Source organism: Clupea harengus, chromosome 8 (genome assembly GCF_900700415.2).
Source record: "Clupea harengus chromosome 8, Ch_v2.0.2, whole genome shotgun sequence".
NCBI classification, from domain to species: Eukaryota; Metazoa; Chordata; class Actinopteri; order Clupeiformes; family Clupeidae; genus Clupea; species Clupea harengus.
Genome location: NC_045159.1, coordinates 9,274,835 through 9,299,901, shown reverse-complemented (window position 1 = coordinate 9,299,901; position 25,067 = coordinate 9,274,835). Strand labels below are relative to the sequence as shown.

General features: G+C 42.7%; 1 protein-coding gene across 1 annotated transcript; it reads right to left on the bottom strand.

The window, feature by feature from the left end:
* Positions 1-523: 523 nt before the first annotated feature.
* Positions 524-21,533, bottom strand: nsg2 (neuronal vesicle trafficking associated 2). Its single transcript, XM_012837764.3, has 5 exons — positions 21,163-21,533; positions 20,529-20,689; positions 16,936-17,052; positions 2,148-2,258; positions 524-1,992 (listed from the first exon to the last, which is right to left on the bottom strand). Exons 2-5 carry the CDS (start codon positions 20,655-20,657, stop codon positions 1,801-1,803), a joined length of 549 nt encoding a protein of 182 aa, XP_012693218.1. The 5' UTR covers positions 20,658-20,689; positions 21,163-21,533; the 3' UTR covers positions 524-1,800.
* Between the last annotated feature and the right edge of the window lie 3,534 nt (positions 21,534-25,067).

The window sequence follows — 25,067 nt, the reverse complement described above, 5'->3', positions numbered from 1 at the left end:
TTTGAAGCCTCTGTTTTGTCTCTGTAAAATTTTATTTTTGACTTGTAGGGTGTTTTCATGTATGTAATAAGCAGGAGGGTCATAAAGTTAGTTTAATGCAGCACTGTGATACTAGCATCTTATGTTGCAAGAAAAGAAAAAAAACTCAGCCTGCAGAAGTATGGCATTTCTGATGTAGTAAATTAATACTTTCCATACTGTTTCTCCAGGAAAGCTGAATTATGTATTCATGTCATCCATACTGGAGTATCTATCACAATACAGGTTTTTAAAAAGGGCCTATGGTAGCATATGGTGACAACATTTCACAGATAACAGGGACCGCTAATTACAAGAAGACACCCAGCCACTTTCTCCCCCTTGTACACATACCTTCTCTCTCTCTCTCTCTCTCTCTCTCTCTCTCTCTCTCTCTCTCTCTCTCTCTCTCTCTCTCTATTTCTCTCTCTCCCTCACAGCCTCTCTTCCTCAGTCAGACGCCTGCAGAAAATGGTCGATTCAAATAAGAAGACAGAGCACAACATTTATTTAACACATCATGTTTTATTGTTTTTTTGTCCAAACCTAAAGGATACACGCTCAAAACACTCCACACATTGGTACATCAACTAATGATAGCACGATAGTTCAAAAAACCCTTTTTTTTCCTCTTCTGACAAGATAAAAAAAATTGAATGAAAGAGAACTGATGTCTAAAAAATTCTCAGGGAGCTCAGGCCTAGACAGACAGGTGTTTTTCTGCCAATCTTATCCGTGTCCAAACCATTCTTGAAGATGTCATTCATCTGCACTTACTCTTCCTCCTGTGGCTTCCTCCTGTGGCTGAGTCTTACCGCCAATGTGTCTGCCATATCTTAAATGCTCTTCAGATTTTTGTGTTTTTTTTGTTTGTTTGTTTGTTTGTTTTTTTCTATTCCAGTAATTAAGAAAACAATATATTTAACAGCACTACGCACAATGAAACTGGTACTATTGCCTTAATGGGTGGTGGAGTATGCGCATCCTGGTTCAAATTAGGGACTACGATGAGCATAAAAACTGTGATCATTCTCCAGTCAGTCATGATAAAATACGAAGTATAGATTTGGTAATTCAGAACATCAATATTAGCATAACTGTCATCATCCATATGCAGTTCATACAAACATATATTTTCTTCATGGAAAATTCTTTTACAGAACATCAATGTGTACAGCTGCAATGTGGACAATATTAAGGATGAGATTAAAAACGCCCTCCTCTTGAACCTGGTCGAAGCATGGATCTTTTCACATTTTTTGGGAAATGAGCAGTCATTAAACTACAAGGTAACAATGAGCTTTGCTTGCTCTCTGACAACGACGCAGAAAAACAAAAACAAATAAACAGAAAGAATGTTTTTTTAAGATCATGCCTTTGTACAAATAGTCTTCTTTCATCAAGTAGAAAACAGGAATAATAATAAATTAAAAATAAATAGACAGCAATTAGAATTAAACTCAAGGAGATGATCAACACAGAGAGAAATGGTGGAGAGAGAGAGAGAGAGACAGAGGGAGACAAAAACAGAGAACAGAAGAGGGGAAAGCAAGTGAGGCACAACACATTCAGCAGAACTAGCTGGTACGGTTGGATGGCTGTGGTGGGACTTGACACATTACAGCCTCATCTGCTGACCCTCAGACGGATCCCACACACTTGCAATGATGGAGAAGGGACAGAGAGAGAGAGAGAAGCAGACAGAGTGGGCTCCAGACTTAGTAGTTTGATTAAAGGAATGAAGAAATGACTGAATGTGGGGCGGTTTCTAGACAACTGGGCTCACTGGCTGTCTGTGTTGGGCGGCTTGGCATCGTGAGGGGCACCGCCCGCGGGCATCCAAGGGGAGACGGAGCGGGAGCTGGTCTGCTTGGCCACGCTGTAATGGCTGATGACTGTGTAGAAACGCCCCCGCGAGTTGGCATCCTGGGAGTTGTAGTACGCCTCCAGAGAAGCTGGGATGCAGCGCTTATGCTGTTGGTGGGGGGAGGGACAAGAATGGAGACATATCCCTCAGCTCAATGACATGCTAAGAGAAAGATAACGCTAGAATGGATGGACAGACAGAATGGACCACAGGTTTGAATACTGTGGTGGTTATGAGAGGTACGTAATGCACAGTGACTCACCTTATAGATGAAGCCTTCAGGGCAGGTGTGGTCATAAGTGAAGGCCTTATACACCACCAGGAACACTATACAGGCCAGAAACGCCAGAGCCAGCACAATGAGGATAGTCACCTGGAAATCATAAACAATACACATTTAACCTGTGAGTCAACAAGTGTGTGGTTTCATTCATTCACATGTATAAGAAGAAAAATTCAATTTAATTTCCAAAATTCTTCAGATCAAAGTGAGACAAAGGCTTTGTCTCTGTTTATCCCTTTTTCTGCCTCTCTCTCTCTCTCTCCCGGCCTCTCTCTCTCTCTCCCTCCATCTCTCTCTCCCTCTCTCTCTCTCTCCCTCTCCCTCTCTCTCCATTTCTCTTTTCTCTTTTGTGAGATGTATTGATGCGTATGGATCCCTACACCTGACAGAGATTCGATACACACCTTCCACTAATTTCCATTCCCATGCACAGCCTTCCTTTCTTTGTCTAACTCCTCACAATGGCAGATCGCTCCGCCTCACCACAGACAGAAAAAGAGGGACAGGAGAGAGATAGGAAATCAGAGCTCATGCTAATTTGTTCATATTACTGTCAGCAATTGCCTGGTCCTTGGGCTCGCCATCAAACCCACTCTGCCAGAGCACATTTGTTACAACAAAGTGATGCAAACAAGGAAATCCGTGCTCGTGCACGCTAGCGAAATCTGCCGCTTGGAAGATGCGTTTCCTCCCGTCAGTCAAGACTACTTTGTCAAGGCGGATTAAAACTGAAAAAGGAGGGGACATTTCCTGCCTCTCAGCCCCAGCATATGAAATAGAGTGTTTCTGAGTAGTGCTTAATTAGAATTATGCAAATGAACTAAGAAGGATAAATGAAAGATACACAGGGCGAGAATTGGCTTTTTTCAAAGGCTTCAGTCACTGTGTGTGAATGTGAGTGTGTATCTGTGAGTCTGTCTATCTATCTGTGTGTTTGTGTGTATGTAAGAAAGAGAGAGAGAGAGAGAGAGAGATAGAGAGAGAGAGAGAGAGGGAGGGAAGGAGAGAGGAAGAGACAAAGAATCAGTTTCATCCATTTGTGAGAGATTAATATGATGTACTGTAATGTACTGTACAGCTCTGTCTAAAAATGAGTCTGGTGCCCCAGTAAAGCACAATTGCTCTGGGGGTACATCACAGATCCCCGGAGCCGTCACAAAGAAATTCCCAGAAACGCCTGACTGAATGCCCATTCCACAATCCAAATTGAAATTCATTTATTTTTAAATGAAATAATTCGTCAGTGGCAAGCGCCTTAATGGTTGTGACAGAACGCTCACACTCTGGCACCTAATTAAAAGACAGGGTGAGTGGTGTGACAAAACTAAAATGAACAAAAATCATCCCAAGAAATTCCCTTCCCATTCCACCATTCATTTTAAGCAGCCTAAGACAAAGAAGCACATGGGGACGGATGAGTTCACCAGAAATGTCTGGGCAGCACATTTCTTCCCAAGGTTAACGTGTGAGATTCAGGCAGCAGCTCGGTTTACTGGGACTCTGCCTCTTTCTGCTGCCTCCAAGCATGTGCAAATCAATCTGCTTCTTGTCTTTGTCTCAACACTGATTGGCTCCGACAGGCGTCACTCACCCCGAACTGTAATAATATTCATTGTTCTAACAAAGGTTCCCACAGTCTGGGGTGAATGTGCAAATATAAAATGCCTACAGTGTGCAACACCCTGAACGTTATGTCTCCTTGTCTTTTAATCCCAGTGTCTCTCCATGCTGCTTGAGGAGGAAGAGCTATAAATATTTACACTGCCCTTTGTCCATTATTCATAATCTCAATGAACCTTAAACCTCGGGGGATTTCTCTCTAATGCAGCAACTCTAATTTCCTCAGCACACTGCCTTAAGAGCTCACCTCCCCACCTCACAGCTGCCGGGCCAACCCTGGGATGGGACAGGCTCACGGGTGGTATTTCACAAGGGGCTTGGTAGGGGAAAGGCCAGGTACAACAAGGCTAAACAAAGGTTGCCTTTGGGTTGCTTGCTCTCTCCCCCCCCCCCCCCAAACACACACACACACACACACACACACAGACACACACGACTGCATAAAGACAGACCTTTCGTGGTTCCTGGTGCTGATTTTCTGGAAACATGAGAAAAATCAGAACAGGATTTAATCATGTTCATAACCATACATCATATGTTGATAGGAAAATGCATGACTGACAACTATGAAAGGGACCTACATCCCAATACCGATTTCACAAGAGTCCTCTTTAATCATAAACCAATCAGATTTGATTTGACTCAAACGAATGGCACAGCAAAACTGGGTTACTTGGTAAGCACATGACCTTTATCTTCTTTATTCTGCACCAGGCACAATCATACTTTCCCAGCAATGGGCATTAATCCTCTGAGTATCTGATTGTGGGTGACCCTGAATTGGTCCATTTGGAGGCTAAATGATCCTCTCTGCCTCTGCCACTGCCAAGTGTCTGTGCGAAATGGCCATCTGCATTTGGGTCAATCCACGTCCACAATAAATCATGCCAGGACGCACACCGAGGTGTGCCAGTCATTCACTCCACCGGATATTTTTGGGAGGCACTTTTGGGCCTCTACACCCGCCAGAGTAAAAGGCTGCCGTGCCTAGTCATTACCAAATCATCTCTGAGTGCAACGGGATCAGACAACAGCGCTCACTCACATTAGAAGGACACCCGGAGAAAAAAAAAATCATCCAACACTCAAGGACAGGGCCACGACTGAATGAGGTCACTTTTGGTCCAGTCGCAGTGCGCAGCCAGGCTAGACAAAGCGCCATCTGCTTGCATGAGGATCTTGTTGTTTTCTTTTTTTTTGTCACATTTAACATATCCTATCGGTCTGAGTCAAGACTGTTATGGCTGTTGTTGCTATTGTTGTTGCTGTTGATGTTGTTGTTATTGCTGCTGCTGTTGCTGTTTTTTTTTTTTTTTTAAATGTTGCTGCCTGTGTTTTTGATGTCATGAGGATTTTGATGGTATAATCCATACTGCAGGCAGTTGCCCGTAATCCCAGCCTGGGATTTACTCCGTGTCTGTGAGTATGTGATGAGCTGGGAGGCATTAGTGGGGCTCGACTCTCTCATGTCTGTGGGTCCCTATATAAGCCTACAGTCAACTGGGTTTATAGGGGAGTGGGAGTGGGAATATGGAGTCAATGCTAATCCAGCCTCACAGAGGAGCCTGTGATGTTTTATCCCTCTGGTTGTGTTATGCTTACATTTGATTGACAATTTACATATATACATATGCATCATTTCATATGATGACCGCAGTGTGTCATGTCCTCCATATTGGCATTGGTATACACAAAATGATATAGAATCCTGTATACAGGGTGGACTGACAAGACTATGGCAAAGATCCAAAAGTAAAGCAAATACTTCAACCAAGTGGTGTGGTTAAGTTAAGGCCCCACTACGGGAGAATTGGTATTTTCTAAAGTGAGTGTAGTTTACTTTTACACCACCATCGTAAATACAAATCGTGCTTCGAGACCCCCTAATGCACATTGTACACGTGTATTTGTTGACAACTTGCAGGATATGAAACCGGCAAAGACAACGGCAAAAGCCAAAGAAGTATGTAGACTGACAAGGTAGAGTAAAATCTCAAGATTTTACACAAATATAACTCTGCATGGTTTTATTTATTGTGACATCGGAGATGAACCCTAACATAACCAAATAATAACAAAAAAAAAAGAATGACAAATTCAACTGTAGCTGAAATACCGCTCTCCTTTGGAGTACTTATACAATGTTGTTGGCGACATGCTTAATATACATTGGACAGTGTCATTTATTACAAGCTAGCTGAGTTAGGTTTTCAAGATTGCAAACTTATTAGCGTGAAATTGACAAAGACCGATGACGTGAGATGAACTTATTTGGATGCTAGCCTGAGACAGGACAGGTCGATGACTTTGGGCATCTGGAAAAATTACAAATTTCCGTGAGACAGGAATAACTTACAGCCTTTATTTAAATTACATTAGCAGGGATGTTCATGATGAAAAACTAGCGAGTCGACAACTTTCCTGACACAGCCAAGACAACCCTAGGGTTAATGAAATGCGTATTAAGGCATATTATTATACTACTATTTACTTACTATTATGCCTTTTCAGGTCTGTATGTGTCTATGTGTGTCCATTAAAGTACTTGACATACATATTTTAAACTAAAATTCTAATTTTGGTAGGAGAATACCAAGTTACATGTGCCCTTTTATAGATAGGGACTTTAAGACTGTTTCTATAAAAGCCTCAGCTAGGAAACTTCACTTTGGTGGCAGTTCAGAGACAGACAGAGGTCACATTGAACAGTCCAGAGTCATGCATCAGTGACTACATTTTTCATCATCTCTGTGCTTTTCTGTTCCTGCAGCTACATAACCACTCTCTACAGAACTGTTTCTGTGAACTCTCATCACACTCTTCCCTCCCCCCCCCCCTCTCTCTCTCTCTCTCACACACACACACACACACACACACACACACACACACACACACACACACACACACACACACACACACACACACACACACACACACACACACACACACACACACACACACCCACCCACCCACCTCCGGATACTCCATCCTCCTCCATCTAATATTCATTGGCTCAGGATGCTGCCTGCCAGCTCCTCTATGCTGGGGTCTGATAGACGCGGTGGAGTTATTAGTATTATCCTGCATTAACGACTTAATGCCTCTGCGGATGATACCCGGCTCTGTGTTAAAACTCACCCAGCATGTGTTCGTATGTACACAGAACCCATTTCTCCCAAGCAGCACAACCAGACAGACAGTGAGAGAGAGAGAGAGAGAGAAAGAGAGAGAGGGCAAGAAACAGAGAGAGGTAGAGAGAGACAGAGACAAAGAGAATGAGAGAAACAGAGATGGAGAGAGAAAGAGAGATAGAGAGAGAGAGAAGGGGGCTTTAAAGAGACACACAGACTGTCTCCATCTCCCTACGCGCTTAATGGTGTGGATATTGAAGTGTCAGCTCAATGGCTTTTCCTTGTCATTGACCTTGTTCTGTCTAACTCTCCACCTCACATTCTTTATGGTGTTGCAAAATGGCATACACCCGCAGGCACAGCAGGACCCCTTTCCAAGAAGTCAGCTGTGCCTGTACATGTCAAAGAGTATATGTGAGTCTGTCTCTCTCTGTGTGTGTGTGTGTGTGTGTGTGTGTGTGTCAGTTGGCTTGTGCATGCATGTGTCTCAGTGTGTGTGTGTGTGTGTGTGTGTGTGTGTGTGTGTGTGTGTGTGTGTGTGTGTGTGTGTGTGTGTGTGTGTGTGCGTGTGTGCGTGTGTGCAGGTGTAGTAGATGAGTCAGTAACTAAATAAATGGACCTCCACAGCAGCAAATAAACTCCATGTATGCAGCATGATGTGGTGGTGTGAGCGTTGATTGAGCTCAGAGCATGGAAGCAAAGGAGGCATTTATCTGTTCAGTTAATCGTGTGATGCAGTAGGTTCAGCCACCCACAAATGATCTGCTTGAGTTAACAGATATTGAGCTGGGGTTGGATGGTATAGAGAAAAATATTGTTATTGTATTCGTTCTGTCGTGTGTGAGCTGAATAGGTAAGAGCAGAAACACACCAGCAACTGGGACGGTTAGAGAGAGAGGGGGGTGGGGGGGTAGAGAGGAATGACAGAGAAAGAAAGGAAAGATGATTGAGAAAGCGAAAGAAGATAGAGACAGTGAGGAGAGATGAGAGAGAGAGAGAAATAGAGAGAGAGCAAGAGAGAGAGAGAGAGAGAGAGAGAGAGAGAGAGAGAGGTAAACCATCACTGGGGTCCTGTGGTTAGGGAGAAGCTATATGACGCACACAATAACATCACCCTGGGAATTTGCTCAAACACATACACACACACACACACCTCCTGTGGGTGTTTCACCTTATCAAGTCAACAGCCACTGAACAACACCTAGGCATTCTATCTCCATCTCCTGTATACACACATGCGCATATACTTACACAAAGACAAGTAAACATGCCAAAACACACAACGATTCGTAAAAGCCACAGGCTCCCCGGTGTCTCACATTAGAGGAAATGTGTACAAGTGGTTGGTTTATTCTATGTGGACAGTATCATTGTACCCCACTGAGAGCACAGCTGTCTGATGTTTCATGCCACTTCACAACAGCAGAGAACCCATTGTACTACTGACTGAGCAGCTATCCCAGGCTCATAACAAATAAATAAAACAACTCCAGAAGAGCAAAGAACTCAGGTTGGAGCGTGAAGCACATTCATCCTCACACCATGCAGGTTCATTTATAATTATGTTAATGGCGTCCAATTAGGCCAGCTCTCTCAGGAGAGCCAGCATGGGAAAAAAGAAAAACACTCAAAGTCCTTGGTTGCTCCTTCTAAACTTTTCTTTTAAGAGATAAAATCTGGGCTCCCTTGAGGCTCATCACACTTAAAAGACTGGCAGAGAGTGCAATGTGTGTGTGTGCCCGTGTGTGTGCCCGTGTGTGTGTTTGTACTCTCGATTGGGCAAGAGACCTGAAAGCCACAACAAGCCACTCGTTTTTTCCCCCCCTTTTTTTCTTCCTTTCCTCCCTGCTCAGCTTTTCACAGCTTCCAGTGAAGTCTGTTGTTAGCACTGTGGATTATGTGTGGAGAGACCCGAGCTTCTACGCTACCTGCTCCATGAGATACTTCACTAACGAGGCTCGGAGGGTATGCAAAACAGCCACATTTGGTTTGCTAATGAGTGACTGGGTGGCTGGATATGGAGTTGTTGGGGAAAGTGAGGATAGTGTGTCTGTTTGAGTGTGTATGTGTTTGTGAATTCTTATCTGTGTGAATGCTTATCACTATATCTCTCCCCTACAGCTAGATAATTGTGCCAAAGGTACCCTTAATATTGCAAAGTCACCCTCATTAATATTTGCCAATATTTTATTGTTTGGTATCTCACAAACACAGACACACACACACACATCCGCTGTATCTTTGTCTGCTCATTAACCTCTCTCTGTGATTAATGTCAGTCTCTTTACAGTTTATTCTCCTGGCTCTCAGAGGTTGTGTACCCCTGAGGTTGTACATACAGTATACATATAGTTCACAAGGCCATAAACACTACCGGCCCAACCTACCTCCAGGACCTCCTCACCCCTCATTTCACATCAAGGACACTTAGGTCCGGAAACTCAAACCTCCTTGCAGTTCCCCGGACAAAATTGACTAAAATGGGAGATTGTGCCTTCTCCTCACTGGGGCCACCACTCTGGAACAAGCTCCCGGAGAACATTAGGGCCTTAGATTCCCTCACTGCTTTTAAATCACACCTCAAAACCCATTTATTTATCTCTGCCTTCACCTAAAGTCCTGGTCTTTGTTTTAGTTTATTTTCTGTGTTGTTTTTAGAATGCATTGTTTTAATTGCTCTGTCCAAAATTACTCTGTTTTTAATACATATTATTCGATCTCATTATAATCTTATTAATTATTTTAAATTCATTTATTATCTTTTTTGGTATATTATATTATCCTATTTTCTGCACTTCATTAGCACTTCTATTACTTTGTATTATTGTTGTTGTGACTGTCTATACTATGTTAAGCACCTTGAGATTTCTTTGTATTTTAAAGTGTGCTATACAAATAAAATCCATTATTATTATTATTATACATACAAACATGTACATATACGCACACACACGTGCACACACATGTGCACACAAACACACACACACACACACACACACACGTGTGCACACACACACACACGTGCACACACACACACACGTGCACACACACACACACACACACACACACACACACACTGAAAGAGAGTGTAAGCCACTGATAATTGCTGGGTCTTTGTCCAGCGAGAGGACAGTGTCCACAGGGCCAGTGACCGTAGCCACATTAGTAACAGATGAAGCCCAGGAGGCCAGCCGGCACCAACGCTGTGAGCAGTAATTGATCCCAAGGCTCTCCTCACATTATGCCATACAGGAAACACCGGGAAGGACGAGGAACTCAACACTCCGTCCTGCCACACCAACCATGCGCCATGGGGCAAAGATGAGGTTCATATTGTGGGAGGTAGCGTGATGGGTACCTGGAATTCTCAACCAGAGTACCTGAACAAAATCAATTACCATGAATCAACACTTGGGGAAATTCATTCATCGAATCAAGCTATTTTCAGAATCCTTTCTCCCTTTAAACTCAATCAAAAGCAGAATATATTTCAGAATCGAAATTTGAATAACACACCTTGAAATTCCTTGCTGTTTTCTTTGCTAGCTCAAGGCCAGGGCAAGATGGCTGGGATGTTTTTTTTATTCCTTCACAAAAGGGAGCAGAGAAATTAATCAGACTCAGAACATAGTAAAAGCCATCTGGACTCATCAATCTTCCAGGAAGTCGCTCGCACAAAAGGTTCTCGCTACCCCTCCCGGGCCTGACTCCGTGTCCCCTTTAACATGACAAATGGCAACAGCATGAAGGCAGCGGGACCCGCACACCCTGATGATTGCTCTTTTAGGTCTGATTCTGAATGGAAGCTATGGTCTGGCAAGACGAGGCCACAGAGCTGAGACAAGAGGCAAGGCAAGCCAATAATCAAAGAATAATCTTTTAAAAATCCACTCGCCAAGGAGCACACTTGTCTCTGAATGCATATACTGTGGCCACGCTCAGTGGATAAAGAGAACAGCAATGATGGGTTGGAGAAATGAAATGCACTAGCAGGGAATGTAATACATGTAAGAAGAGATGCATTTCAACTTGTGTGGGTTGCCTTATGATCTGCCAGGCACAGTCAAACAAAGAATGACTGTGTGTAAACAAAATGGGATCATGTTTCACACCATGACACAGTTACATCTGTCAGATTCAATCACCATGGTGCTGAAGAAAGTAAAGGTCTGTGGGTTTATATGTGGACTTAAATCTGAGGCTCTGCTAACTACTGACATGGGCCCTGTTCGAATAGGCTTAAAATGCTCCCTTCCTTCCTTCCTTCCTATTAAGAGAGCAAGGACTGTTCGAAATGTCTTAAACCTTCTCTTCCGCTTTAGTAAGATACCTTGAAATACGTCACATAACATTTTTCAAGAGAGCATATGAGCTGCCTTGCTGTCTTATGGCGGCAGGTATTACCCATAACTCTCTGCGCCATTCCCTAACCAGAGACAAATAAAAAAAAAGATGGCGGATGAAATCGTCGAAGTTCCACAAAAGTACTCACCGATGTACGTTTCTTTGCTTTTTTTGGTAATTTTTTTTAAACGTTACCGAGAAATAAACAGTGTACTATGTACTTATGTCATGATTGATTAACAAAAATAGTCTGATTTCGTTAGCGATGTATCCGTTAGCCAGGTCGCTAACAGTAGCTGCTAGCTAGCAAATAAGCAAACACAGCATGATGACACAGCGTCATGTTGCCGCACATGCTATCGTAATAGACTGTTCGAAATCAACGGTTTTTGAGATACCTTCCCCCGAAAGGACCTCTCTCGTCAGACACCTGTCCAACAAGAGATCAAGGATTAGACAGCTATCTAAGAATCCGAACACGGCCAAGGTCTTCGACACAGGAGGACTTGGAGTACATGCAAGAGTGACAAACGGCATCCATAAGTAATAAAGGCTCACAGACAGACACACACACACACACACACACACACACACACACACACACACACACACACTCAACACACACACACACACACACACACACACACACACACACACACACACACACACACACACACACACACACACACACACACACACACACACAAACTGCTGGCCAGTGTCCACAGAGAAGGCTTCACTTAATAACCACAAGTTAAGACCAGGCATTTACATAAGTGTCCAGAGGTTTACTGTGCTTAAGTGTCCATCCTGCAAGGGGCTTGGCTGAGTGCCTCGGAAGAATGCTCATTCCAATAAAAGTAGATCTCAAAGAAAAACATGTGATGGAACAGTGACTGCTGTAGAGGCATATTTAAGTGCACACTTCAGCTCATTCTCAGACAGACAGACAGACAGACAGACACACACAAAGGTCAGGTGATGCTTGGAAAATGAATGAGGTAAGGCTTTTTTCGGTCTCTGTCTCTCTGCCCACGTATCTCGCTCACTCTCCCTCCGGTCTCTACAAAATGGTAGACTAAACTATAGCACTTGCCGTGTAGGCGGATATGTCAGGATCTCAGCTTCCAACCAATACCCCCTGGCATCTGCTACAGAGCACACACACACACACACACACACACACACACACACACACACACACACACACACACACACACACACACACACACACACACACACACACACACACACACACACACACCACACACACACACACACACACACACACACACACACACACACACACACACACACACACACACACACACACACTGTTTTTCTTTTTCTGCCAGATGAAATCTTTCATATCAGGCTTTGCTTGCACACCCTCCCCTTTCTTTCATCTCGGGGTCTTGTTGGTGGGGCAAAAATATCATTGTTGGAGGATTCGGCTACCCCCTCCTAAAATGCAAATGTATATAAAAAAACATGTTTTTCATACTTCTCTCAGATATGTTTGGACAGCCTTGCACAGGTAGTAAATGTCTGTTTATTTTCAACCAAAATGTATCACAATACTGTAGGGCAATAGAAGCATTGTGTATTCAGTCGTTTGTTTACTCGTATCTGGTTCACCTTAGAAAAATGATTCTATGTATAGTGCTTGCAGCCATTAAGAGCATGGGTGAGTATAACATTTGAAAAGATGCCTCTCCAGTTTTTAGTGTACAGCTTTTAGAGAATAAAAATATCTCCAAACGGACAAATCAGTAGAAGTGGGACACCTCTACTGTATATCACACTAACTAGCTTGACTGGGTACAGTGAGACAATACTTTTTCTGATTGCTCCCATATGGCAAACCTCTAGCGGCAGTTCGGTGTTAGCAATTAGCCTTACAAACAGACACCCAATCAAACCCATTCTCCCTCTATTCCCCCCCCTCCTTTTCTCCCCTTCCCCCTCCTTAATTGAGTTGTCTTTGTAATTTCCTCTTTTTTAACTTTAACAAGCTACGCTAATATGTTCTGCTCTGCAGCATCACACACCAGAGAGACCTCTGCTGCTCGGCTTCCATTGTTTGTCTGTTTCCCGGAATGGGGGTTGAGAGGAGGGAACCGCGCCTTCATTTGCAGATGTAATCGCTGTAGGGAATTCTATCGGCACACACCTGGGACCAATCACGGCGGAGTAGGCCTAGGGCGCAGGCGCCATCCGTCAACGTTATCTCCTGCACAGAGGCAGACCCTCATCCATTTGGACTATCTGCACGCTGCCAGGGCCTTGTCCATTCACATCAGCCATGCCAAAGAGCACTGCAGCCTCCCCCCGAATGCTGTCTAACAGCAGTGAATCAGACTAGCATCAGATCTCAAGAGCCTGAGCATTAACTCTTTAACACTGCAAACATCACACTGAACCAGGGTTACGCTCCTAAATACAATCCACCCAAGGAACTTAGGTTTCAAACTCATGGACCTCGTGGTAGTGAGTGAGGAACATGGTGATGTTAAAATTAGGGCTGTCAATAGATTAAAAAAAATTAACTAATTAATCGCACATTTTGAAATGAATTAATCGCGATTAAAAGTTTGTTTTTCTTCTTAAAACTAAATCTTATAAATGAACGAGTAATCACTTCCTACAGCGTGAATTTTAGACACTGTTGTTTAATTTTTTTAATTTTTTTTTTTTAACACAATGGTGCCCCTCGACGGTAAATCTTAAGATCGTTAATGTGCTTTGCATTAAGGTGATAACTTAAAGACAAGCTGCCTCTGTGATAGCTAAATTCAGCTTGACAAATGCTACATACAACTTCGGTTTTGTCGATTGTTCCGTCATTTTGGCTCTTAAACAGAGACTTTCCGCCCAACAATCCCTCAGCTCTCTCCATCTTCAACTACCACAGTGGTTCTCAAACTTTTTCTGTCATTCCCCACTTTGAACAAGGGGGGCTTTTCAAGCCCAACCTGTCCCTCATCGCTCCCATAACATGGTAGGCCAAGCTTAAAATTTTCAATTATTGAAATAACCTCAAGTAAAAACAAATAGCATCTTATTTAGGTCAGCAAATGTATATTGCTTGGAGTGATTTAATGTTTCATGTTGTAGTCTATTGTTGCTATGGACACGCACACATGGACGGATTATGAAACCATTGGTCAGGACGTGTAACAAAATACACCGCTTCCAACCACAAATAAGAGATACATTTAAGCCACTTCTGATATTAACAAATATAAAGTCTAAAAACAATTGACAGCAAGCAAAGTTAATAACAGCAACTTCACGCAGAGGCTCTGGTTTAGGGCCCCCCTGAGCTCAGGGGCCCTTGGGCCTGGGCCCGTTCAGCCCGTTCGGTAATCCATCCCTGCACGCACACACTATTGTATTTATTTCTGTTGACAGACTTTTACTTTGACAACTGTGACAGTTAGTAACGCACATGTCTAGTAAGCCTCTATTAAATTATGCTTTCCCTTGCAGGCTCAAAAACAATGACTAATGACTTAGCTGTCTGACACTGTGATAAATATGTTTAAGTGACCTCTGTTTAAATTCTATGAACTGTGTTAGTTCGTTGTAACGTAAAATGTAATTATTATTAATTTAGATACGTTACGTTCTAATATGTGACCGTTAGCACACCATTCATTCATTACCCAGTTGGTGGCAGACGTTAGAACTTATTAGCCAGCTGTGTTGTAATCTGTTGTTGCTCTGATTCTTGGTGTAATGAATCTAATAGTAACTTGCTGTGTTTCGTTTTTTGTGTATTATTGTTTCACTCATAAGTTTTCACCCGACATAAATATAGGAGCAAGGCGAGTTAACCGTAGCCTACACAGCCCTAACTTTTTTTTTTTTAAAGTTGCGTTAACTGCGTTAAAATATTGTATCGCGTTAATCGCGGCCGCATTAATCGCATAGATTAACGCGTTAACGCTGACAGCCCTAGTTTAAATGTAAAATACTTCTGGACCTAGGTCATCACACTTTGGTTCTATATTCCCCCACCTTGCTGAACCAAATCTTCCTCCATTAGCTTTTTCAGTGATACTTTAATGGCCTAATCACTTGACAGCTTTGATCAAGACCTTCATCCAAAACACAATGCTAGAACAGATTATTTTCCATGCAGTAAACAGTATATCTACAGCAATAAAATCAGCCTTTAACCATCCTCTATCTATGGTGCTGAAAATTGTGCTTTACCCTTTGTACTAAGACAGCATACATTAACATCAATCCCAAAATCCCACGTAGGTTTTCTTAACATGACAGCCTTGAAATTGTATTCATTTGAATATTCCCCAGACTACATGTAACGGTTCAGTACTTGCGTTAGGTGAGGCCTTGCCTACGCCTTCCTCCCCCTCAACTTACAATGGGAGTGAAATTTCCTATTTCAAAAGCAAACACACAATGGGATCACTGAAGCTTCACCGGCCCCCACTCCTTTAAACTGTCATAAAGATGGAAGCCGCGCCAGCCCCCCTAAACAGACAGGCTTCAACACTTCCTTAATTTATTTTGAATTCATGGTGATGCTCTCATTGGCCAGCTCTTTTAATGACCTTTATTTCACAGGCCACTCTCACCATTTCTTTCACTCTCTGTTCTCCTCTCCATTACTCTCTTTGCCTCTTCTACTCTCTTCTTTACTCCTCTACTCTCCTGGGTAGATCTCTCCCTTTGCATTCATTAGGTTGAAACACTCAACCCTGTTGGCCCTCCACAAGCATTAGCATCAGCTGCCTCCTCTCTGGAAAGCCTCCTTTCCCTGTTCCTCTGTCTGCACTTAACAGCTCAGTGAGGGCCACCCACAGGTCTGCGGGCCTGCAGGCCAGAATCACTGAGAGGATGTCAGAGTTGAGGAGCACTGGAGCGGGTGAGATGTGTAAGAGTGTGTGTTTCTGCAAATGCTCAGGTGTTTATTAAATTAGTCACAGAACGCTGCAGGATTTCATTGCTGCCATCTCAACAGTGGTTATTATGAAACCTGATTACCTGTGGCAGGTGACCTAACAGTCTTTGCCTTGAGACAAACCTGCTTTTGTCACTTTGACAAATGTGTCTTTTTTTGTTGTCTGCTGTCATGACAACTTGATGCCAGACAAAGTTTCCTGTCTCCCTCTGTGACATAAAATGTATGGAACTAGTCTGGTGTCAAAGATGTCCTTGGCTTCAAAGACAGCATGGAAAGTCCAAGTATCTATTCATTTTCTTCAGATTCAGGTCCCACATCATATTAAGCTCTTCTAAGCTCATATTAAGCTCTCCTCTTGGCACCATTTGTTTAAGTAGTTCATGAATGATACTACTATTAATAATAATATTACACACTAGTATGCCTACCTGACAAGAGACCTAATCCTAAGTACATCTCAATTGTAACCAAGGGCAACTTACGTCAACTGTGGACCAGAGGATTTTTTAGTTAATATGTAAGCGTTGAGTCCTAATAACTGAATCATAATTTGAGTGTGTGTGTGTGTGTGTGTGTGTGTGTGTGTGTGTGTGTGTGTGTGAAAAAAGAGACGGAAAGAAAGAAAGAAAGAGAGAAAGAGCAAGGATGGAAGAAAGAAAGAAAGAGAAAGGAAGAAAGAAAGAAAAAAAGAAAGAGAAAGAAAGAAACACTCTGATGGACAGAAAGCACACTGTACCTTGAGTCTCTCAGACACTCCATCGGTGATGCTGATGGTGAACTCCTCCACTTTTGGCACCTTGAGTTTGGCCTTCTTCTGCTCCGCCTGATACTCGGCCCTGGTCTTCACCACCACCTGAACACAGCAGCAGCCCCAGTCAACATCAGAGAAAAAAACACAGTGATGGCTGAGGGAGGGAACCTTTAGTCAAAAGTGTAATGGCTACTGACATAGTGCAGTGAATTTAGAAAATCCCATTAACTAATCTGGAACTAGGGCATGAGGTTTTCATCTTGTTTTTCTGAAGAGTTTCTTCTAGAAAGTTGGATGAATATAGATGAAAATTTGATACTTTAATTGAATTCCTGTGTCTGCTCCTTGAGGCTTTACATAAATATGCCATTCACACAAATGTGAATTTTTCAGTGTCCATACTCTCCAGTGGCATATGAACCAGCTAACCAAAAGATCACATTAACAATTTATGACTTATCAACACTTTACACTTGTTTATACTTTAGTTCACACTAACATTTATTAGACTCATCAACTCATATCCTCTCAAGAAACGTCCCTTTCAACTAAAATAGTGTGCCGCTCAAAGTCCCCCACATATTTCTCCTTACGTTGCCATAGGAGTCCTACAACCTACTTGTTTAATTAGACATTTATTATCACCTTTATCTGTTCATTTATAAGCTCTGACACAGCTCTCCAGATAAGGGGTGGATCAGGGGAGGCTTTCGCCGTGATTACTGGCTTGTGCAGCTGTTCCACGTCGGCAGAGAAATTAATGTCCTCTAATGCCCCTTACTGCCACAGGAGCTCTCCACCACTCGTCACACACTCCACAATTACGCCTCATCCGACTGTCTCCCAATCACTCCCTCTCTCTTTCTCCTTTGCCCTCTCTCTCTATCCCTCTCTCTCTCCAGATTACCGTCTCAGACCGGCTGCCTCCATACTCCTCCTTCCCCATTCCATCAGCTGGCATTGCCCACTCCCCCAACTCCACCCTTCACTCTTGCTTGCAGCAATCTGACGTGGGGGGCGGTGGAGGGTTGGGCTATCCCCCTTGGCACAGCCAGGCCATGTGCCAGACTGGATCAATCAGACCGATGATGCTTGTCCCATAAATATGATGAGTTGATAAAGAAGTGGCAAAGAGCTTAATCGGGAAATGGTGTGCTGTATGAGTAGGCTGGTGATTTCAGTGTAAGTCTAAAGTGATGGATGCCTCAACCGTGTCTGACTGAAGCAGAGGTGGAAACGGGAGCTTGGGCAGCAGGGTGGAGAAAGTGGAAGAGAACAGTGAAGTAAACTAAGAGTGCTCGACTTCTCAGTGTATTCCCCATGGTGTAAATCTGAACAATTCACTTTAAAAAAAACAACTCCTGTGATGTTTTATCTTTTTCATGGACTTTTACTCATTCAAGAGTCTTCTGAGGACTCTCTCTCCACTGTGGGAGCGCGTGTGAAATCAAAGACAGAAGCAGCAGCGCCAGTACACAAAAATAACAACCTGCTGCTGAGCTTTGCTGAGCTGAGCTGTTCTGCGCTGTATTGACACGAGGCGAATCTCCGCTTTGATTTTGCACAGAATCTCCCAGTTGAAAATCTCCTGCACCAACACCACCACCACCACCACCAGCCCCCATCAGTCTCAGGGAGGCCCCCGCTGCTTCAAAGCCCACCCCGTGTCACTCCAGATGGGATCAACGCTAATTCCTGCCCAATCCCTCGCCAGGCAGTGGCTGCCAGCAGATTGCCCTGCTGGCCTGGGCTGTCCCCTGGCTCTGGCTCTGGCTCGTGGTCAGCTGTACACATGTGCTGAGGCAGGGAGGGCCGACGCATCGCACAGACATGAACTCTCCTCCAGATAGAAGATTGAGGACGATGTCAGAATGTTTTCAGCTCTGGTCTGCTTCATCATCTTGACTTCTAGTCTATAGGATTGACTCGCTTCATGATGTTCAAGTTAAATACATATTACTACTACTCGGCTTGCTCCAGGATTCTGTGCCAATTCACACAGCCCAACCCGTATCTACCAACCATTTCCCACACCCCCAATCTCTAATCTTTCTTCTACATAGGAGGCAGTCATGGCCACTTCCTGTGATGAGATTTTGGGCTTAAGATCCCAGGCAGACATCATCTCAATAGAAGTGGATTTCATCTTTCCTGTGCACTCCATATGTCATCACATGATTTGTGAGGATTTGTTGGCAGCTTATATTTGTCATTGTCTGTGGTCACAAAGATGCAGAATCGTTGAGAATAGTCAAGGAATTATTTTTTAAACCCACTCGCTCCAAAGCAATCCACATTCCTGTTTGTTTTACCAAGACTTTGTGTTTCTTTCAGGGTCATCTTAAAAGGACACTGTAGCATTTCATATTGAAGGTGAACCATGCTGCGCGGTCCAAAAATACTGTATATACTCACTACAAGACTTTCTAGTGGGCCAACAGTGGGCCAATAGGTTGCCAGGGAAACATCAGTGGGTGACACACCAGCCTTGAGAACAAATCATATCATGGCAGATCAAAATCATGCCAAATCACAGCTGAATCTGATTCATACATCACAGATGACAGATCCAATGCTGTGTGTTCTGGCTCCCCAGATGAAGAGTGTAAACACGGATTAGTACCAGAAGGTTCATCACCAGTATTCAGCATCTACATGCATCTTCAGTCAAACAGCCTCTGTCTGCCATCTCAAATGAGCCAATCTCTCCACTCCCCTCCTCCCTCCCTCTCTTTCTCTCTCTGTTTGTTATGCAGGTCAATAAAGAATCAGACTCCCCAAGGACTATCCAATAACGGTGAGAAGGCAGGATGCCAGCCTGCCCCCTGTAAAATATGACAACAAGACAAAGGGGGGTGGTGGACCTGTCTAAGCAGCAAGACCAAAGAGTGATGGGGGATGTGTGCGTGTGTGTGCGTGTGTGTGTGTGTGTGTGTGTGTGTGTGTGTGTGTGTGTGTGTGTGTGTGTGTGTGTGTGTGTGTGTCTGCATGTGTGCGTGCCTGCCCGTTTGTACGTGTGAAATGGAGAGTGTGAGATGATTGACAGGCAAGTCCAGTGAGGAGCCACAGTTAGAGGGCAGCTCCGTCAGCAGAATCTTGAACAAGGGCTGAAGCACTACTTCAAACATATTGTACATCACACTAACCTATATGACAGAGACATGCCAGACAAGACAGTCATGCCCCAAATCACATAACAGAAATTACCATGAGTAAAGACCTTTCGGTTTGACCTTTTTGGTGAAGGCATATTACACATTTATTTTCTAAAACCATCAGAATATATTATTTTGTGTCTAAAATGACTTACCTGGGTTACTGGATTATATCATATAGCAGTGCGTGCAATACCATGGCAGAAAATTGTTTCTATCCATGTTTTGATATTATGCCATTGTTATAATTTCACAATATGGAGACATCCAAATGACAACGTCATCTATCTAGGTTATTTGCAAGGTAATGGTCTCTCAAATACTTCAGGAGGAACATTAAGTTGAGGATAAATTGCTGCGACTGACTGGGTAATATACAGCAGTGCTGCTGGTAAACAGCGGGGAGAGGCGACGGTACTTTACCTTGTCTGGGGCTTGGTACTGGAGATTACAGACATCCAAAGGCGTGATGAGGGGCACGTTCTGGAAACCATCCTCTATGCTAACCGCTTTGGCGCCTTTGTCTTGAAGATTACTCCCCAGTTTTACCATTTTTACCAAAGCAAGTATCCCTTTTAGCGAACCTATAAACGCGAAAAAAAATCTGATGTAAAATTGGGAACAGGGGGAAAACAGTCATTCCTCAAACAAGACTATTTGTCATCAGCCCAGAAACAGCACTGACGTCTTTGAAAAGGCAATGATAACCTTTCTAACGTTATTTCTCAACGAATTTGTGTAAGATAAGCAGTGTCTAGTAACCCCTTGTCTTAACTGTTCAAATACCTCCCAGAGATGAACTATTCATTTAGCTGCTTGCAAACACCCGGTTCCGCGTTCAAAACATAACATACATAAAAGAAACCACATTTCCACCTGGATGCTTCTCATTTACACAATATAAATACGATTCCACTCCAACGCCGTAATTCGGTGGGCGTTTTACGCAGTTTCACAAATAAGCGAGCAACAAAATACTAGACACATTAGCACAGACGCTCCAACTGTTTCAACATCGTCTAAAACATTAAACTGTTTTGTTTTGAAGATAACTCACCTGCGAATGGATTCCTTTGAGGTAAACTAAGATGGCGTGAATTCGTACCAAACGTATTTTTAGGGTTTGGGTAGATAAGGAGTGGCAGCACAAAGCCGGGCAGATACGCTCTCGGCTTCAGAGGGAGAGCGCGCGGTGCTGATGCGGGGAAGGTGTATAGCAGCTCGAGTAGCCAACCGCAGCAACTGACGGCCCTCAGATCCCCGACCAGCGCTCAAATCCAAACGCTGCCTTGTAACCCCAGGCTTCACAACGACGCCACTAGGGGGAAACTAACGGAAACTCTCCGCTCGTTTTACCCAGACCTCGAATAAACTTCGGTCACTATGCAGCTAAATAGGTCTCTGTGTAATCCCACCTCTCGTTTGCCATCTAGTGTCAGACAGCGAAAAATTGGTACAGACGTGGACAAAATTGTTGGTACCCTTCCGTTAAAGGAAGAAAAAGCCACAATGGTCACTGAAATAACTTGAAACTGACAAAAGTAATAATAAATAAAATAAATACTGAAAATGAACTAATGAAAATCAGACATTGCTTTCGAATTGTGGTTCAACAGAATAATAAAAAAAATAAAAACGGATTAAACTGGCCTGGACAAAAATGATGGTACCCCTAGAAAAGATTTAAAATAATTTGACCATAGAGACATGTTAAACTAAGGTAACTTCAAACTTGTAATCAGTCAGTTTGCCTATTTAAAGGGTGAAAAGTAGTCACTGTGGTGTTTGGTATCATGGTGTGTACCACACTGAACATGGACCACAGAAAGCTAAGGACAGAGTTGTCTCAGGAGATTAGAAAGAAAATTATAGACAAGCATGTTAACGGTAAAGGCTATAAGACCATCTCCAAGCAGCTTGATATTCCTGTGACAACAGTTGCACATATTACTCAGAAGTTTAAGGTCCAGGGGACTGTAGCCAACCTCCCTGGACGTGGCTGCAAGAGGAAAATTGATGACAAATTGAAGAGACGGATAATACAAATGGTAACCAAAGTGCCCAGAACAACTTCCAAAGAGATTAGAGGTGAACTCCAAGGTCAAGGTACATAAGTGCCAGATCGCACCATCAGTCGCTGTTTGAGCCAAAGTCGACCGAGGAGGACACCACTGTTGAAAGCAAATCATATAAAAGCGAAACTGGAATTTGCCAAAATGCATATTGACAAGCCACAGGGCTTCTGGGAGAATGTCCTTTGGACCGACGAGACAAAACTGGAGCTTGTCAGTTTCAAGTTATTTCAGTGACAATTGTGTGTTTTTCCTTCTTTAAATGAAGGGTACCAACAATTTTGTCCACGTCTGTACATCCTAGCTCTATGGGTTTGGCCCTATGTAGTTGAAAAACGTCTCTAGACTTACAACATATATGAATGGGCTAATACTATACGTTTAAGACATCGTAGCTTAAAAGATAAAAAAAAAAAAGATAAAATAAATGCTAAACTACATAGACACTAACCCCCGTAAAAAAATTGTCAATGTCTTAATTTCGATCTGCTTTCATAATATTAAAAGTTACTTCAAAATAAATATTTAATAAATAATTATATGTTACAAACTGTGAGAATGAATATTGACTATATATTATAGTATAGTTACCATTTGTTATTAGCTGAAATAAATTGCTAATAATTCATTAAATCAAAAGGTGCAACAGCACCTACCTGTAAATACAGTAAAGTACTCATTTTTGATAGCCCTTCAGGAATGCATAAATCCCCTAAATAGTACTTAAGTGTTATTATGAGCCAAACACTATACTGTATTCAGACTTTAGAGATTTAGAGCAAATGCAGATTAAGAGTGGACAGGCCAATCCTATTTAAAATTATATTTTCCCAGTGATGTGATCCTATACCATCATCCAGGTTCAGCATTGCTTTTGTAACCTCTCCAAGTACACAAAGGATCCCTTCCTGAATACAATTATTAGTTTTTTTTTATTTTATTAAGCAACATTACCATGATGACCTACTTGATGTGATTCTAGTAGGCAATGTCTACTAAAAAACCTTCATGCAAAAATATATTATATTATAATACGTTATAATATAAAAATATATTTATGTATATACTATTTTTTTTATATATATATATATATATATATACACTAACATAACTCCGCTGTGTGTCAGGTTCTGTTCATCCTGTCTGGATTTATTTTTTGCTAATGACCGGCGGACTATACATTATCCCTTACATATTATCAGTTAGACCGCTATATGGAATAACTGTGATTTCAATATTGTGTAACAAGTTAATTTACCTAAAGCAACAGTAATATTTGATAGGATGGACTAGGATCAAAATTCAACCCTGGCCTTGTCTTGGGTTCTGAGGCACAATAAACTATACCTGTCTGCACCTAATATAACTGACTAGATTTGATGGATGTCAGATGCCTTAAGGCAGCATAGCTGTATAAACACAATTAAAATTTACGCAAGGTATTTGAAATATTTAAAGGGTGTATCTATGTACCAGGCCATCATCTCATCTCATAAACAGTCTCTCTAGGGGTTTGACATGGGGCGAGGATGAGGTCAAAGGTCGTTTGGGGCATTCAGGGGACCACTACCCCAGGAGATACTTTTGCCGAAAAAGGGCTTTTCAACAGCTGTTTCTGCCAAAGGTTAAAGGTTAACTTCCCAAGGGCACTAAAGTGCTCCTGTTTCATCACGGCAAGTTCACCAGAGCCTTAACTTCAGGCAGGGAGCCACTTTCTCCCGCAGCTTCTGCTGAGGAGCTGAATGTGTAATTACAGTGTGTCTACACATCAGACACAGTACTGCAGCAGACTATGGTGCATTTCTGGATATTCACTTTACCCTGCAACTGGGGGTGCAATGCAGGGTTGGTTGGTAGACTGGCCCACTGAAAAGAGTGTGTCAGCTGTGTGTGTCAAATGTGTCAAGCACCCTATAAAGCTCCACTTTGATGTGTTTCATGATTGTTTAGAGTTTGTGCACGCCATCTTCTCTAGTGCTGCAGTCTGGTGCCGAATCCAGGCAAAACGAAAAAAATGTCCCTTCCCTTCAGTCTGTTTGTGCTGACTGAAGTGTGTGCTGACGTACTTAAATGTGACAAAAGAGTAACTTCTTACCTAGAATAAAAAGCAACAGAATTTGCCAGCTGTTATCTCCGAACTGCACATGGCTTGATGGAATAAAACACTTCAACATGCAGTTTTGAGGGTCTACTTTTTAAATTTTGCATTACATTGTACTTTATAATCCTTTTGGTTACAGATTTGGACTTTTTTTTCTTTTTATGACTAATATTCCAAACAAAGTATGACCTCCAAATCTAAAAGGTGTTTGTGAAGTATGACTCCATAAGACTTACAGTAATTTCAGACATAGTTTTAATAAACATTGTGCTAACGGTACTACTGCCATTACAGTTGAAGTAATACAGGTTTTGGGACTATACATGGGACCCATTTTGTGCAGTTCAGTGCAGTTACTGTAAAACTGGCAAATTCTAAGTGTGTTAATTTGTCAAAACTTACACTACGGGTTTTAGCACTGCACTGTGAGTGTTTAGTTGGGAGAAGTGTTAAAGGTGTAGTCCTCGATCCTGGTGAGGTTGGTGATATTTGAACTCAACAACCAATCACATATACCCCTCCTTTCCATGCTCCTGAAGCCGAGCTACTTTATTTCCCATTTCACAGCCTGGATTGTGCAGGAACCCTCAACATTATTTCCGTGTGCACACACCTGACAGACAGCCAGAGGAATGTGAGAAGAATATTGCTGAATTCAACGAAAAGTGTGAAGGATTTTAATGAAAGACCGGACCTGTAACATGTTTCTCTACTGAATTTACATTCACGGCTGTTGCAGTTTCACTGCACTACACTTTGCCTTCTGAGCCACTATAGCACCCTGTAAGT